General features: G+C 38.0%; 1 protein-coding gene across 3 annotated transcripts in view; it reads right to left on the bottom strand.

The window, feature by feature from the left end:
* The window catches only part of LOC119783915 (tetratricopeptide repeat protein 28-like), a 321,296-nt gene that overhangs the window by 116,707 nt on the left and 189,766 nt on the right, over positions 1 to 14,823 (bottom strand). For all 3 annotated transcript variants that reach the window (XM_038285656.1, XM_038285654.1, XM_038285657.1), the window contains one exon: positions 3,097 to 3,244. In XM_038285656.1, the coding sequence (XP_038141584.1) occupies positions 3,097 to 3,244 (148 nt within the window). The remainder of the gene's footprint in view (positions 1 to 3,096; positions 3,245 to 14,823) is intronic.

Here is a 14,823-nt window from a genome sequence, read left to right on the forward strand (position 1 = left end):
TAAATGTATATATATTAGGGATGCACGATATAATCGGCCCCCTATCGGTATCGGCCTGTATCGGCCTTAAAACTGAATATCGGACATCAGCCACCCCACCGATATTTAACCCGATATTTGATCAGCTTCTGAGTTTCTAAAGTCTAAAAAAAAAAAAAAATTATTATTCTTCTACTTCCTCAAAAACTTCTTTTTTACAGACTTAAAAACTTCTAAAGACGAGGGAAAAAATATTGATACATTAAAATATCACAATATCTTCATATGCTGATATATTGCCATTTAAAAACACCATATCAATCTCTTTTACTAATGAAATATTGCTATATGTCATCGTTATGCTACGAAATCCCCTGAAAATTCACAAAATTTTGCCATATTTTTATATGTTGATATATTGGCGCGGTATCGATCTATTTAACTAACAAAATCTCACAAGAATTTGCAAAATATCACGAGTTTGTAACAGAACGATGAAATTTTATGAGATTTTGAAAGTAAAAAAGATCGATACCACGTTTTTAAAAATGAATTTGATATCAGCATATGAAAATATATTTGAGTAATTTCTATGCATTGGGATAAATTTGTGAGACAAGTATGCACTTCAGTCACAACTAGATTTTATTGGCCTTTTATTTATAACAAGGCAATAACATATGTCTACAGAAACCTTTCTGAATAGGGATCATACAGAAACTGTATCAACTTGTATTTAGGATGTTATTTTCTGGCTTGACAACCCTTTAATTATTTATAAATGTAGCAAGTAGAAAAACCTAATGTGACAATCATTACCACCTATAAGCAGTACGATTAGAATAACGTACTGAACCTGTCTGTACTCTTTTTTTAAGGTACTGTGCTACATTAAGGCTGATCACATAGTGCTTTCTGTCATCCTAAAAGCAATTCCCATAGCTTTCACTTCCTTTGGGACTTTGACTGTGTAACACAGATTATCCCTCCTGTTTACCGACGTAATATTGATTATGGCCCCCAGGTGCCAAGAGCCCCACTGAGAGGATCATTGTTTTTAATCCCTTGACCTAGCTACCTCTCCTCAACACCTTGGATTAGGTCTTCCCTTGGTTGCCTGGCACTTATGGAAGTAGGGTAAACAATTAGGGAATTAAGTGGCTTGGCCTAAATATTGTTTTTCCCCTACTGAGAACACCCATTCTGGTCCACCGTGGACCCGTCTGGGCTTCCACCCAAATTTGTTTTGTTTTGCTTCTGTTTTGGTTCCAACTGCAGACTGAAAAGCTCACGTTGGCTAAGATCGGCACTGCGTTCTTTGGTCCCTATGCCTTTTTCAATTTTTTTACTTGCATCTGCACCCAAATTTGTTGCATTCACAATCTCACTGATCAAATCTCTACAGCAACAGATCTCATTCACACACACAAAGCAGACCATATTTATTTAGAGGCCATGTTTTGCTATAGTCTGGTAAAAACAAAAACAGTAAATTAAACAATAAAAAAGGCCCGTCCAGACTGTAACTGAGATGTTTAAAGCATTCCAAAATCTAAATTTGAAATCCTTTTATGATATGGCTAATCACAAAGTGCTACATGTAGTGGTGCTCTGGGTTATATGACTCATATAGTGACAGATCCGACGCTCTCAGATTGTTTTTGAGAAAAGTATTTGGCACAGAGCATCGATGAATGCTAAGTTCTGCATAAGGACATAAAATATTAAAGTTCTACAGTGTTGCTTTAAGGCTTAAAGCCGAACCCATCTTCCATTTATCTGAATTTTGGAGTATTGGATAAGACCAGTATGTTATATAGTATATGTTAGCCTACTGAATGAAGCCTATGTCCATATTTCTGTAAATATATAAACTGAAACATCTATTAGGGCTCCTTTTGAATGAATTACTGCTTCAGTGCAGCATAGTGTGGATGAGATCAATCTGTGGATATGCTGAGGTGTTAAGAAAGTCCAGGTTGCTTTGGTTGCAGCCTTGAGCTTGAATTTATTGTTGGCTCTGGTGTCTCGTTTCTCCTCCTTAACAACACTCCATAGATCCTTTCTTATGTTTAGGTCAAGCCAGTTTGCAGTTTCCAGGTTGTCTGTATTCACCTGATGGAGGTCTGCCAAGTCAGCAGTCTTTTAAATAAATGTGTGGGCTCTAATGTAATATTTCTCAATTCAAAATTACTCTTAGTGGTCTCATAATATTGCAATTTTATCAAAAATGAATTTAGATTAAAACATAAATAAGCCTCAATGGACAAAATGAAATGCATCACTGTGAAATGAGTCAAATACATGATTACATTTTATGAACAAAATAAATGAAATCAATTATAATTTAGAGAAACACACCTGTACAGAGCTGAGCTTTCTCTTGAAAGGTTTTTTTTGTTTGTTTTGTTTTCAAGCAATTCATTACAGGAATATGACTAAAAGATAATCAGATTTTTTAAGATCCTGAGTTGCTAATCAGGGATTAGGACAAATTACTGGATGACTAACAGATTGTGATCTCTAAACAATCGGTGCGTTTCTAATATATCCTCTGGGTTATCAGAGGTAAACATTTTAGCTTGTCTTGCAAGTGATAGCTTCCTACTCCAACAGGGTATAATAGCCAGCAACATAATCAGTTCTTTAGTCACAATCTTGGCTCCGATGCATTGCTTTAAGATCCACTCAGCTTCAGAAAAAAAGGCTTACACAAGGCCAGGCAAACACAATGGCATTAATGTTGGATGCTCATTTAGATAACAGGCTATCAGTGTGTGTGATCAGGCTGAGTGACAATAAGATATGCTGAAGCTGCAGACGTCATGCCTCAGAGCCGGAAGGTAAGTGCTCAACAAAAACAGACGGTAACAAAGAAAAAGGAATAGATTGACAGAAAGGAGGCCTGCTGGCTGAAAAACTGAATAAAACTGACAGATAAAGTCACCCCAACATGCGTGTTGACTGACAGAACGAGGATTATCTGTGAGGCAGTTATTTAGACTGCTGTAGGACAAAAGTGAAGATGGTGAAGCAATGAAGAAAGTGAAATATACATGAAAATCTGCTAAAACACACACGCTGAAGTGTAGGGTGTTGAGCTGCTACAAATCTCACCTCGTAGCGGAGACTTCATGGCGGCTTCGACCATCCCCACAAGCAGCTGAAGGCTCTTGGGGTCCTGAGCCAGCCCAGAGGCGAAGGCGGCCAGTGCATCTGCATGGCGACCAAGGTACTGAAGGGCAACACCCTGTCGGAAGTATGCCTGAAAAACAAGCAAGAGATGGAGGCAGAAAGAGTTATCAAGGATTCGGTCATTTACCACAGCATGGGGCTTTATTCAAACACATTACCAGAAACACTCATTTAACGCCATTTGCATTTTTTCCACATGGGCGGTTTCCCAAACATGGGACCTCTTTGCGTTGTACTCCCATTATAGAATAATCAGTGGGGTTTTTTTGTACTTGTTAATTGGATTAGAAATTTTACATAAATGAAACATGTTACACTCTGGATGGTTGCCTTCTCAGGGGCAGCTGCTGGAGGATTTTAAGTTCTGTATTCACACAGCTATGCAAGTATTTGCAAACATTTTTCATTTTTTTTAAGATGCCTCCACAACTTTACACAACATACTCATTATGCAATAAATATATGGATGGAATTTAATAAACAATTTTTTTTTTCTACCAAATTTGCAAGACTAAAATAAAATATTTTCTATTCTAATTTCTAAAATAACTCATGCCAGATTTGACTGAATATTTATTTTAAAACTATAGATTGCCTACTCCATTTAAAATTGAACTTTGACTAGGCCATTCTAGTCACTGAGATGCTTTGATTTAAACAACTTTATATAAACCAACAGTACGTTAAGGGTTGTCATTCTACTAAATCTATTTCCTAGCATTAAAGTTTTGTCAGCATCCACGGTTTTCTGCTGCACCTAATTTAATATTGGCGTATCAATATAAGGGGAATTAAAAATTAAATGCATTCCAAAATTTGACTCTTCTACTTAAAAACTGAATGAAAATCCTATCTCTACTTTATATATATATATATATATATATATATATATATATATATATATATATATATATATATATATATATATATATATATATATATGTGTGTGAGCTACCTTGGGTTTAATCTCATAAAATTAAAATTCTAATAATTCTAATACACATTGCAAAGTCTTAGAGAAACAAGACTGATCTATACAGCAAACTATATTCAATTCACTTTGACAGGATGTAGGTGTGAAAGCTGAAAAACTGGCAGCAGACTGGGTCCTTCAAAAAGTTAAAAATCAAACTGATTTTTCATTTAATCTTTTATTTATAGAGCTGAGAAGCTCACACAAACTGTATGAAGCTTATGAAAGATTATTTCTTTCCATAAGAGAATAAAGTGTTTTGAAACGTTTAGCAGAGGGGAATCTAAAACAGATGGCGTGTGTGAGATCTAAAGTCCCATCAATAAGTCAGACTTTTTTTCATGTCTGTTTGGACATAGAAAAGAGAAAAATTAGGTTCCGTGCAGACGTTTGACACAAAATAGATTTTTATTCGAGGGCTGATCACACAATAATGCAAGTAAGTAGTTAAATGGGAATCTGGTCTAGTTAAATACCAACCACAAAGACTTAAAGAATTAGACTCAACTCACTTTTCAAGATCCAAAACACAAAATCCTCCAAGGAAAAGGCAAACTGTCTCCAACAGCAGCAACACTATTTATCTCAAAAGTATTTTATTACATCTGCAAACCATGGGAAAAAAAGAAAGAAGAAGGAATGTATTGGAAAGCTGTCATCTTTAGATGCCTTTTGGAGATGCTGTGTGTTTATGGAAGAGGAGCTGCAGGCCCAGCTGCCACTTCAACATATTCTGAATGAGTAGGTAGTCATTCCACTCACAGCTTCCAAAAGTGACACGAAGGCTAATTTGCCATTAGCATCTAAGAGGCCTTTTCATTAGTCTTCCTGAGCCTCTCTACTAGAACCACTAGGAAGTGAGAAAGTAGAGGGGGATTAAACAAAATGAGACATGACATTGAATTTATAGAGACCAGTAATTAATTTTGCTTCCGTCTGAGCCCCGCACTGACTACAAATCACTCTCCAGACCTTCTGCCCACCTCCCCTCACTTGCAACGCAACTTCACAAAAAAATGACGAGGACAGAGATTCAATTCAAAGCATTAACCTTTGTTCTAACATTGTTATTATATGACGGAGAACCTAAGCCTGGCTACCTGCTCAATATTAATTGCATTTTGAAAAGGTGGAGTTTGGGTACGATACGCCAGTAAGAACTGAGTGGTCCCACAAAACATTTTGCCCAGGGGAAAAGAAGACATTTAAAAGCACTTCTCCCTCTGATTAGATTTGCCCTATAATATGAGTGCCCTCCTGTCATTCCCTTAAGGGGCCAAATTGAAGCAACTGTGGAAAGAAAAGGGGAAAAAGGATACATAAAATGAAACTTACTTCAATCAAGAAATAGCATCAGCTTAAGTTCCTTTATTGTAACCCCATTCTGCCCTCTAGATTTGGCGGATTGGGCATTAAAAGAAAATAAAAGCAAGTTAAAATAAGCAGAACCTAAAGAAACATGGTCAGAAAACAACAATTTAAATAGTCTTATAAAGGATTTCATTAATCTTCCTTTAAATTACATCATGTGGCTAAAGAATAGTAAGCATGGTATACCCTTAGCCTGTGCATAATCCAATAAGTCAATTTAGAATAGAGGATTCATCTGCAAAATTTGCATCACAGAGGCTTAATGCTAATGAAATGCACTAGTACCTCAGAGGGTTGCTAAAGGAAAACTGATCATTTTAGGGTTTAAGCCTCAAAACTGCAGTTTAGAATATATTAGGTAAGGTGCAGTTTAAATAATATAAGGAATTACTCTCTTAACCACTCAAAGCACCTCACTTTAATAAAAACACAAACTATACCAGAAGGCGATAACATGAACAAGTCTGAACAAGTTAAGTGGGAGCAGATTTTACCCCTATACATTTCTTTAATTCATGTTTAATAGGATCTTTTCCACAAAACAAAACACAGCAGTGTCTGCTCAGAGCCATCCACAGAGGAAAACTAAGTGAAAGAGATTGTTAAAAGGGAGGCAAAAAGAGCAAGCAGAGCACAGATTAACTATGCCTTGTCAACATACAGCATCAGAGAGGGAAAAAAGCCTTAAATGGTATAAATGACTGCTTAATCTTTTAGACACAAACAGCTCCCTAAACACAAAGCTGCAATCTCTGCTTGAAGGTTTTTACATAACAGGAGCACGTCCTCCTGCAATCAGACGCCTCTCATCCATTTCTGCTGCAACATGACATCCCCAAACCAATACTTCCCAGGATGAACTTCGCTTAAAATTCAATTTGGACTAAAACCCTGCTGCACCTTTGCTTTTTGCAGCTGTTTAATGCAGCAAGTGCTGATGCCACAGAATGGTGCATTTAGCAGGAAGACTTGTCATTCTTACCCGTGGGTAAATTCAGGTAATAATGCGCATGTCCATTTGCACACGTGTGCTAATATGTGTTGGTGTGTATGCAGGAGGCTACAAATACTCAAGAATGAAAGAGGATAAAAGGTTTTCTTCTGTCTCGAACATTTTAATATTTCATGAATGCTTGTTTGATGTAGTTTTAAATATTCATGTTTTTATGCTTTGGAGGAAGTGGGGAAATGATGCAAAGAAATTTCCCTATTATACTGTGATACACACTGCTGGGTAACCGACACGCATACACACACAAAAACAGCCCTGCAAACTTCTGCGTGTGCTCTGTTTTACGCTAACAAGACATTTACAATGAAGCATGGACAAATTTCTTCCAGTGACAGCTCTGTTGTTCACAATAAGGCTCACAGTTGGAGCAGCTGAACTGAAAGTTTACAAGATTAAGATTGTGAGTTTGGCACAACAGCAGCTGTTTCAGGCTCTTTCTTAGTATTAGCAGATTAATGTCTCAGCATATGTCCGCACCCCCTTCTTAGGCTCCTTCTCAGCACACTGCAACCTCATGGGTCTCCTCGGCCCCGGGGTACGTGTCTTTGTTTGCACTTGTTTGTCCCTGTTAAGGATGCTGCCTTAAAAATACTGAAAGACAGAATTTAAAATCCCAACTAGCAGTGCTGATATATTAAATCACTGAAAACAATGGGCAGCGGGAGTTTCCTCATTGCCAATTATCTGGTGATGTCAAGCTAATTACAATCCTAAGATCTTTAAGAGTATAACGACTGTTAAGCACAATGGCTGAAGTGTCATGGTTTGAGGATGACGCCTAAAAAAAGCATGTGATTTGCTTATATTTACACCATTCATTTTTCAAATTGTCACATTTTTCATTAAAATTCAAATTAAACTTTTATATTTAAGAGTAAATTTTAATTTCTTACATACATTTGCCTAAAAACACAACAGTACAGTTAGCTCATCAGGCTATTAACTGCAAGTTTTTCATGTCTGTTAGAGAGAACAATGTTGACCTTCCCTGCTGATTATAAATGTCATTAAACTATTTTTCAGTGATAAAACACAGTCAGATAGTTGTTCAGCTTGTTTCCTTTGATCTTTGGTTCTTCCCAGAACCAATGTGTAAATGTCAGATATAAAAAAAAAAACAATATATCTTTCCCTGTAAAATCTCACCCAGGCTACTCAAAATGCTTTTCTATAAAGAATAAATAAATTTAAAAAAAGCCAGATCCCCTGCACACAACAAAAGGAACCTTTTACTGCAGCAACACCTCCAGCTGTTGCCTACAGCTTTGCCCCGCTTTCTGTTCCCTGATCGGTGATCAGCAATAATAAAGATACACTCCAATGTGGAAATCAATACAAGCCTCGGTACCTTATTTCACACTGCGCCACACCCTTCACCACTATGGTGTGTTCAGGATGCTGCAGAAGGTTTCTGATCACCAACTGGGCAAGTGGTTGCTCAAACACTCACTCTAAGAAGAGCCCCCACTGCCGACAAAAAAGAACCAAAATCAGAGGATCAAATAGGAACAGCAGGCTGCAAATACACTGCACATACACACACAAATAAAAACTGAGCACAGATATGTCAATATCTCCAACAGAACACCACCCATCTGTCTTCAACAAACAAGTAGTGCTTGAAATCAGCTTTGGAGTCAGGCTGGGAAGCTGGGATTGCATTAAAACTAACAGCACGACAGGGAAGATTGCTGCATTTTCCTCTCTGTTTCCTTACTCTTTAACTGCAGCTCCTGTTGCAATGGCATGTATCATAACTCAAAATGGAGATTTAAATCAATGTTTCGAACAACACCTTGCTGCTCCTCTTTCTCATTTTTTTTTTTTTTTACAGAATCATCTTAGCTCTTTTTCTGTCACAGATCAAAAAAGGTGTCAGAAACTTCCTTTATGGATTATGGTCTATCTTTGGACCTCATCGTAATGTTCAACTAAACATTTTGAGATGATGCAACATTTTTGACATAGGTGGGAGTAGCCATCATATAATAACTACAAAGCATTTAAATGAGGCATCAGCATCACAACTCATGCACCATATGCTTTAAAGGGAAAGCAGTAATTCAAATTGTTAATATACAGCATATTGGTTCAGGATTTTATGTTATTAACCCTAAATTTTCACCCATTAGGTTGTTAAAGCTGCTCAGACAAGTGGTGACAAAGAGTACAGTTACCTCTGTTTCATCTTAAACTAGCCCATTCTTACCTTGGAAATCATACAAGGCATTTCTGTCAACTCACCTTCCAACTATTGGAGATCATCTTATTTTTTTTTTAAGACCATTCCTGGTCAGCTGTTTCTGAAATAATGCCAACCCGTCTGGCAACAAGACCCAAACCATGAAAGTCCTTTCTTTCCTCTTTTTCTCCCATTCTGATGCTCGGCTTGAATGTCTAGACTATTCATCTTCACACCCTCTAGCCCTCTAGATGTCTAAATTTATGGGCTAAATTGATATGTTACTGGTACCTAAATCCCTGGATGCATCTTTAAAACTGTTTAAAACTGAGTTTGCGATAATACTTTTGAGTTCACAAAGTTGATTCATAGGTTTTACCAAAATTCAGGTGCTTAATATAGTAAAATTAGATAGAAATAAATAGAAATCGGGGCATGCTAATTATCTTGCAAGAAAGGTGAATTGTCGAGAAATTTGTTAATCTAGAAACTCCACAAAATACAACTTGCCAGAAGCCAACAGATGCATTTTCCTTGATGCAGAAATATTTTGTCCCAATTAAATGAAGTGACGGGTATGAAATCAACACGTCAAGCAGAGGCGGAACACTTAAGCAACCTAAAGATGGCTGCGGTTAGCTGGAATATTCTCCATTTCTTTTTTTAAAAAACAAGCAAAAAGAAATATACTGAATGTCCCTCCCTTATGCAAACACTTTCAACATGAGGCTTTCCAGATGGATAGGTGTAGTGCAATGTGAATTCTACACAGCATCTATCTGGCTTATTCCAGATTAATGTGCCGATGGTGCAGGTGTAAAGCCTTTACAGAGGTTCTTATCCTCCATTCAGCCATCACTGGTTTGAGTCCCAGTCGTTAACCTTTGTCTCCATTCTTTTTTCTCAACCCCTCTTCCTGTCAGCTGACTTTTAAATTTGGTGCCAAAAGGAACCAAAAAAGTAAAACATGTTTTGGACACCCAGCTCTCCAAAAGTCTGATTGAAGCTAACATAATTTTCAATAAATCTCCAAAAAGCCCCTTGCAGGTATGGATCTTTATCCGTTAGGATTGAAGAGGTTTAAGGCTATCCTGGCCTGGAGGGTAGCGGGAGCATTACAATTGTTGCCTTGGGTCAAACATGGATCTTTAGCCCCTGAGGTCACATAGAGAGAAGCCTTATAAAGCTGCCTGTCTATTACAATCCCCCAATCTAATAAGACCCCACCCTAAATCAGCCAACAGCAGTGACCCATATCGATCATGTTTGCCTATCCAAGTATGTTTGAAAAAAAAAAAAAACATTGACAGACTAATTTTTCCTCCTACTGAGTGAGCCTTTTCTTTATACAGCTAGATGATAGAAAATGTTATTTTCAAGGCATGCTGTTTCTAAACTAACACTTCCTTTTGCAAAACTGACTCAGCTCACTTTATTTTTTGTTAGTGTTATAGCCCCAAGCAAAGGTGCTTGTTAAATACGTGTGCAAGTCAAACAGACAAGCCTTACAATCTCAATTCAGGTAGAGGTAGTAAAATATTTATGATCCATTGATGTAGCTCTCCTAATGGGCGTTGTAGACTCTGTTGACTGCCGTTCCATCCAAAGCCCTTAATGAGGCCATTACATTAGATGGCTTTAATGAGAGCAAATTAATTATTCTTTGTGGAGCTGGCAAATTGAAGGGTAAATGTTTCATTATTTAGTGAGTGGCAGCAATGAAATCCAGGTAAACTCCAGGTGGCCTAGGAGAGATTTCAGAGGGAGAGTCTCTCAAGACCGAGAGGAATTGATTAGCCAGCTCACATCAAACTGGCAGCCAGCGCAGGACTTTAGATTGGAAAAGGTCATAGTCCGGTATTTGGAATCAATGCTGACCACTCTGTATTCACTGTGTCTCACATTATCTGACTGGGGGATGGTTTAATGTTTACTAAAAACAATTACCAAAAGACAAAGAGAACCTTCAACAAAAGAAAAAAAGGTCATGACTCGCGATACATTGTATTGTGATACCAGAAGTAAAACACAAGGCGGGAAAAAAACGACTAATACTGTTCATCCATCAGCAGCAAATGAAACAGCATAATGGCGGCAAGCCGTGGCATCGTGTGGTGACATGCTGTCACAATTTACTGTTCGGCAAAAAACTCAATTTTCTTTCTGATCTGCTTGGGTCCACCATTACACACCATTTTCACAAAGGAAACAGACCAATGGAAAGTGATAAACGCACAAATAAAATTGCAGCATGCCTGGAGCTCATTCCCAGTATGTTAATCCCAATGTTAGAAAAGTCGTGTCACACTAACACAGTGATTTATGGCTCGATTTGTCACATGGATGCAGCTTGCATACGAGCATTTCTATTAACATCTTAAGAGCCTTTAGATGAGTGGCTGAGAGGGTCAGGGTGCTAAACAGATTTCCATGCCCCTCTTGACTAGATCCTTGGCTTCGCTCTGTACAAGATACCCGCAGCCACAAGCGTTGGCTCTCAATTAAAGTAGGCATTAATTACTTACAGGAGCTTTAATCAATCAAGGCCAGATGGCGAACCTGAACAAGAGAGCAACCTCCAGCCAGCCGGAGTGCCTTCCAAACCGACCACACTGTAAGGGGATATTAAAAGGAAATCCCCTTAGATTTAAATAGGAGTTACGTTTTCTCTGTTAAAAACAGACATAAAGTAAAAAAACAAAATCTTTACTGGATATTAACACAGAAAACCTTTTTTTTGGTCTAGTTTTTGTTTTAGCCCTATAAAATTATTTGCAAAACAGCTTAAATTTAACCAGAATGGACAGAGAGTATCTAAAAATGACAGGTATTAAACTTGTCACAGATTCTATATAGGATTTATCTCCACACTTAGGCAGGACTATTTTAACACATAAGTGTTAATATACACTAAAATAAAGCTCTTGCAAAAATTGGCCAGAAAATGTATACTTTTTAAAATTGAAATTGTATAATGTAAAAGTTTTTAAATGATCAGCAAAAACAGATTTTATTTTTAAATATTCTAAAGTTTTCTCTGTGCATTTATCAGTTTTCAGATTTTTTTATAACACCGTCAAAAATTAGATGTCTTGCTTTATAGGATTAATGTTGTCCTTCTAGAAAGTGAAGCTCTGCCTCAATTTTTGCTTTTTTTAAATATCTGACAGGTTTCCCTGACAATATTTGTATTTATCTTTCCTTTAACTCTGATCAGCCACTCTTTCCCTGATAATAAAAATAATCCTTCCCATTGCAGCTCCTTCAGTGTTACAGCAAGTCTTTGGCTGTGACTTATGTCCCTGCTTGGACTGTCATTTCAGGTGAACTGACAGTCTTGGTAGATTTCCAGCTGGACGAGGCTTTTTTCATTCTCTTTCATTCATCATCATCATTTCCAGATGAAAAACAGAATGAAGGTCTCACATGAGGCCTTCAAAGAGCAGCTGTATTTATATTGTGATTAAAGTACACACATGTGGACTGTTCACCGATTAGGTGTTTTTTGAAGGAAATGAGTTGAACTGGATTTTATCCAGGGATGGAGGATAAAAAGCGTCAATAATTTAAATTCAGGCTTAAATCGTCTGATCTAGTTTGTATACGATGTTAAAAACAATGCTTTTTTATCCTAAAGATCACACAATATTTCCTGGTGAAAATCACATAAAATACTAACAACAGTGAGGTTTGTAGCCCTTAAATTATGAGAAAAATGCAACATCTGGAAGGTGATGATATTTTTGCTAGGCACTGCATATTAAGCATCACATGAATAAAGGAAGAGACTACCTGGACCGGGTTCTGCGCTCAGCTGGCTCGGGGGCTATGTCATCCATCTTCATTAGTATTCCATTAATTGCCTTTGACAGTGAACTCAATGATGACTGAAAAAAATGTCCCTCTGTTAGAAAACACTGGCTTAGAAACAATTTCTCTATAAGAGAAACAATCAAGACAATCCAACAGACTGTCTTACAGACTCTTCAAAGCATCAAACGGATCGATTCATCATGTATTCACTTTGCAGTCAGAGATGTGTATTTTAAGTAAAAAATGCCACATTCTCTGCGCTTTCTGTCTGGAAAGAGAAGAGAGGTCTTAAAATCAGATTTCTGAGCTTGCTCTTTTTTGTTTGTTAGTTAGTTAAGAAGCCAAAGCAAGAAACAGAATCCACCAAGCCATTACCCCCTTGGAGTGTGACACACAGTAGGCAGGGCTCTTTGCCAGAGTCAGCACTTCATTAGAGCTCTCTGGTCTGAGTGGAAAGTTGCCTCTTCAAGCAAGTCAGCAGCAGGCTGGCCAACAGCATGGCCGCTCCAGAGCAACCCTGCAAACTTCAAATGAGCCGCAGTTGGCTATCAAGTTCTAATGAAAGCATTGCATGGGCCCCGCCTGCTTTTGATTCGACTATATTCATGACAGAGTAAAGGCAGGCTCAATCATTAAGAAGGCACTGAGAGGTCTGGGAGAGAGCAGGGTGAGGAAAGTCTATCCTAATACGGCCCAGAGGGTGAGACAAAAACATCAAGTAGGTGGACAGAAGGCAAGAGGAGAGCATGAGGGAGAAGAAAAAGGTTTGCACATGAAGGAGGCCTCTTGTTATTCCCTCCTCGTCAACTCTACACGTCTTCCTCCATCCGAGCTATCACAGCTCTTTATTGTGAATGACCTATTTCTCCTTCCCTTTCTCCAGAGCAGCATCTGTAAACTGGTGCTGTTGTGGCTGCAGCTCCCACAGCCCCGCCATCGTGCTTGTGCACACAGTGATCTCCCCAGTGATTATCAGATAAATGCACTTTAATTCACAACACATGCAGCTGAGGTTTATATATAGACTAACTAATTCCCCCTTGGCCACAATGCAATATGAACTTCATGCCGTACCAATTTAAGTGTTTGATGAGTCCCGCGCAGACTGGCTCCACTACTTATCATATATATGACAAAGCTAGGGCAGAGAAACACACCAGAAGTTGACAAGAGTAGGATTATGAGAGGAACCAGTTTGGCTTTATTAATAATTAATGACGAGAGTTGCCTTCTGGGGAGTTATTGGTTAATCTCAGACGCAGCTGAGCTGAACAGTATTTTCAAGAGATGCACAGAAATGGACAACTGGTGTAAGAAGTCATGTAAAAAAAGCTGGATTTTTCCAAGCCCTGTCAGCTCTTCACTCAGGCAGCTAAAACTGAAAGCTAGGCATCAGTATTTGTTTCTTATTGCAATCATTTTCCAGATTTGCTTATTAACATCAAACCTTTTTAGGTTCAAAAAGGTTTAATCTGCCACAGAATGTTAATCCGTACCTGTCTACAGGATGTAGAGTGTTGTATTTTTACTGAGTGGCTAATCCCTGTTTTTATAAGGGCTGGACAGCGACGTAAGTGTCTTAGATTAAGTTGCAGAGATGTGGTAATCCCAGAACTGCACAAAGTTTAAAATATCTTCACTCCAGGATCTTTCTAATCTGTTTACAGACATTGCAAGGATGCTAGTTTGAAGTACTTCTGCATATAAGTCTTAGCTTGTCTTCAGGTAGATGGTAAATGATTGCATTCCTCCACAGCACCAATCAGAGGCCTGTTAATTGCCCGTTTATTTAGGTCAGGTGTATGCAAAGTAGTGAAAAAAACTATGTATATTAAGTTGCCATTTAAAAAACTCAAAGCTCAGTTAGTTCCTGCTTTTCCTTGAAAAAAAAAAAATGAATAAAACACACCCACAGATTGTTTCTTTTGCAGACCGTCTTTGGTGGCACCAATAAGAAAATCTGCTGAACATATCAGATTTTTGCATCCACAGTTGACATGCTGCATCTTCAAAAAAGGAAGAAAAAGGAATAAAAATTATATGTTCTCCACGTTGGCGCAAATGCAAATTTTTCCTACAAGTACTCTTTTCTTTTAGACTGAAACCACGAGAGCCAAGACTAATTGGAGTCGCTCTAAAGAAAGGGAGACGTGTGCGTCTGATAACAGCACTGCCCTGTAACACATCTGCACCGTCTTTGGGTTTGCTCATTAAACAACAAGTTCTCTCAGCGTTCATGGGCCATCACTGTGCATCATTAATTGGGTCCACCTGCTTATAACGATCACTACATTTTTT

The sequence above is a fragment of the Cyprinodon tularosa genome, unplaced genomic scaffold (genome assembly GCF_016077235.1).
Source record: "Cyprinodon tularosa strain WSP-4 unplaced genomic scaffold, ASM1607723v1 ctg214, whole genome shotgun sequence".
Lineage (NCBI taxonomy): Eukaryota > Metazoa > Chordata > Actinopteri > Cyprinodontiformes > Cyprinodontidae > Cyprinodon > Cyprinodon tularosa.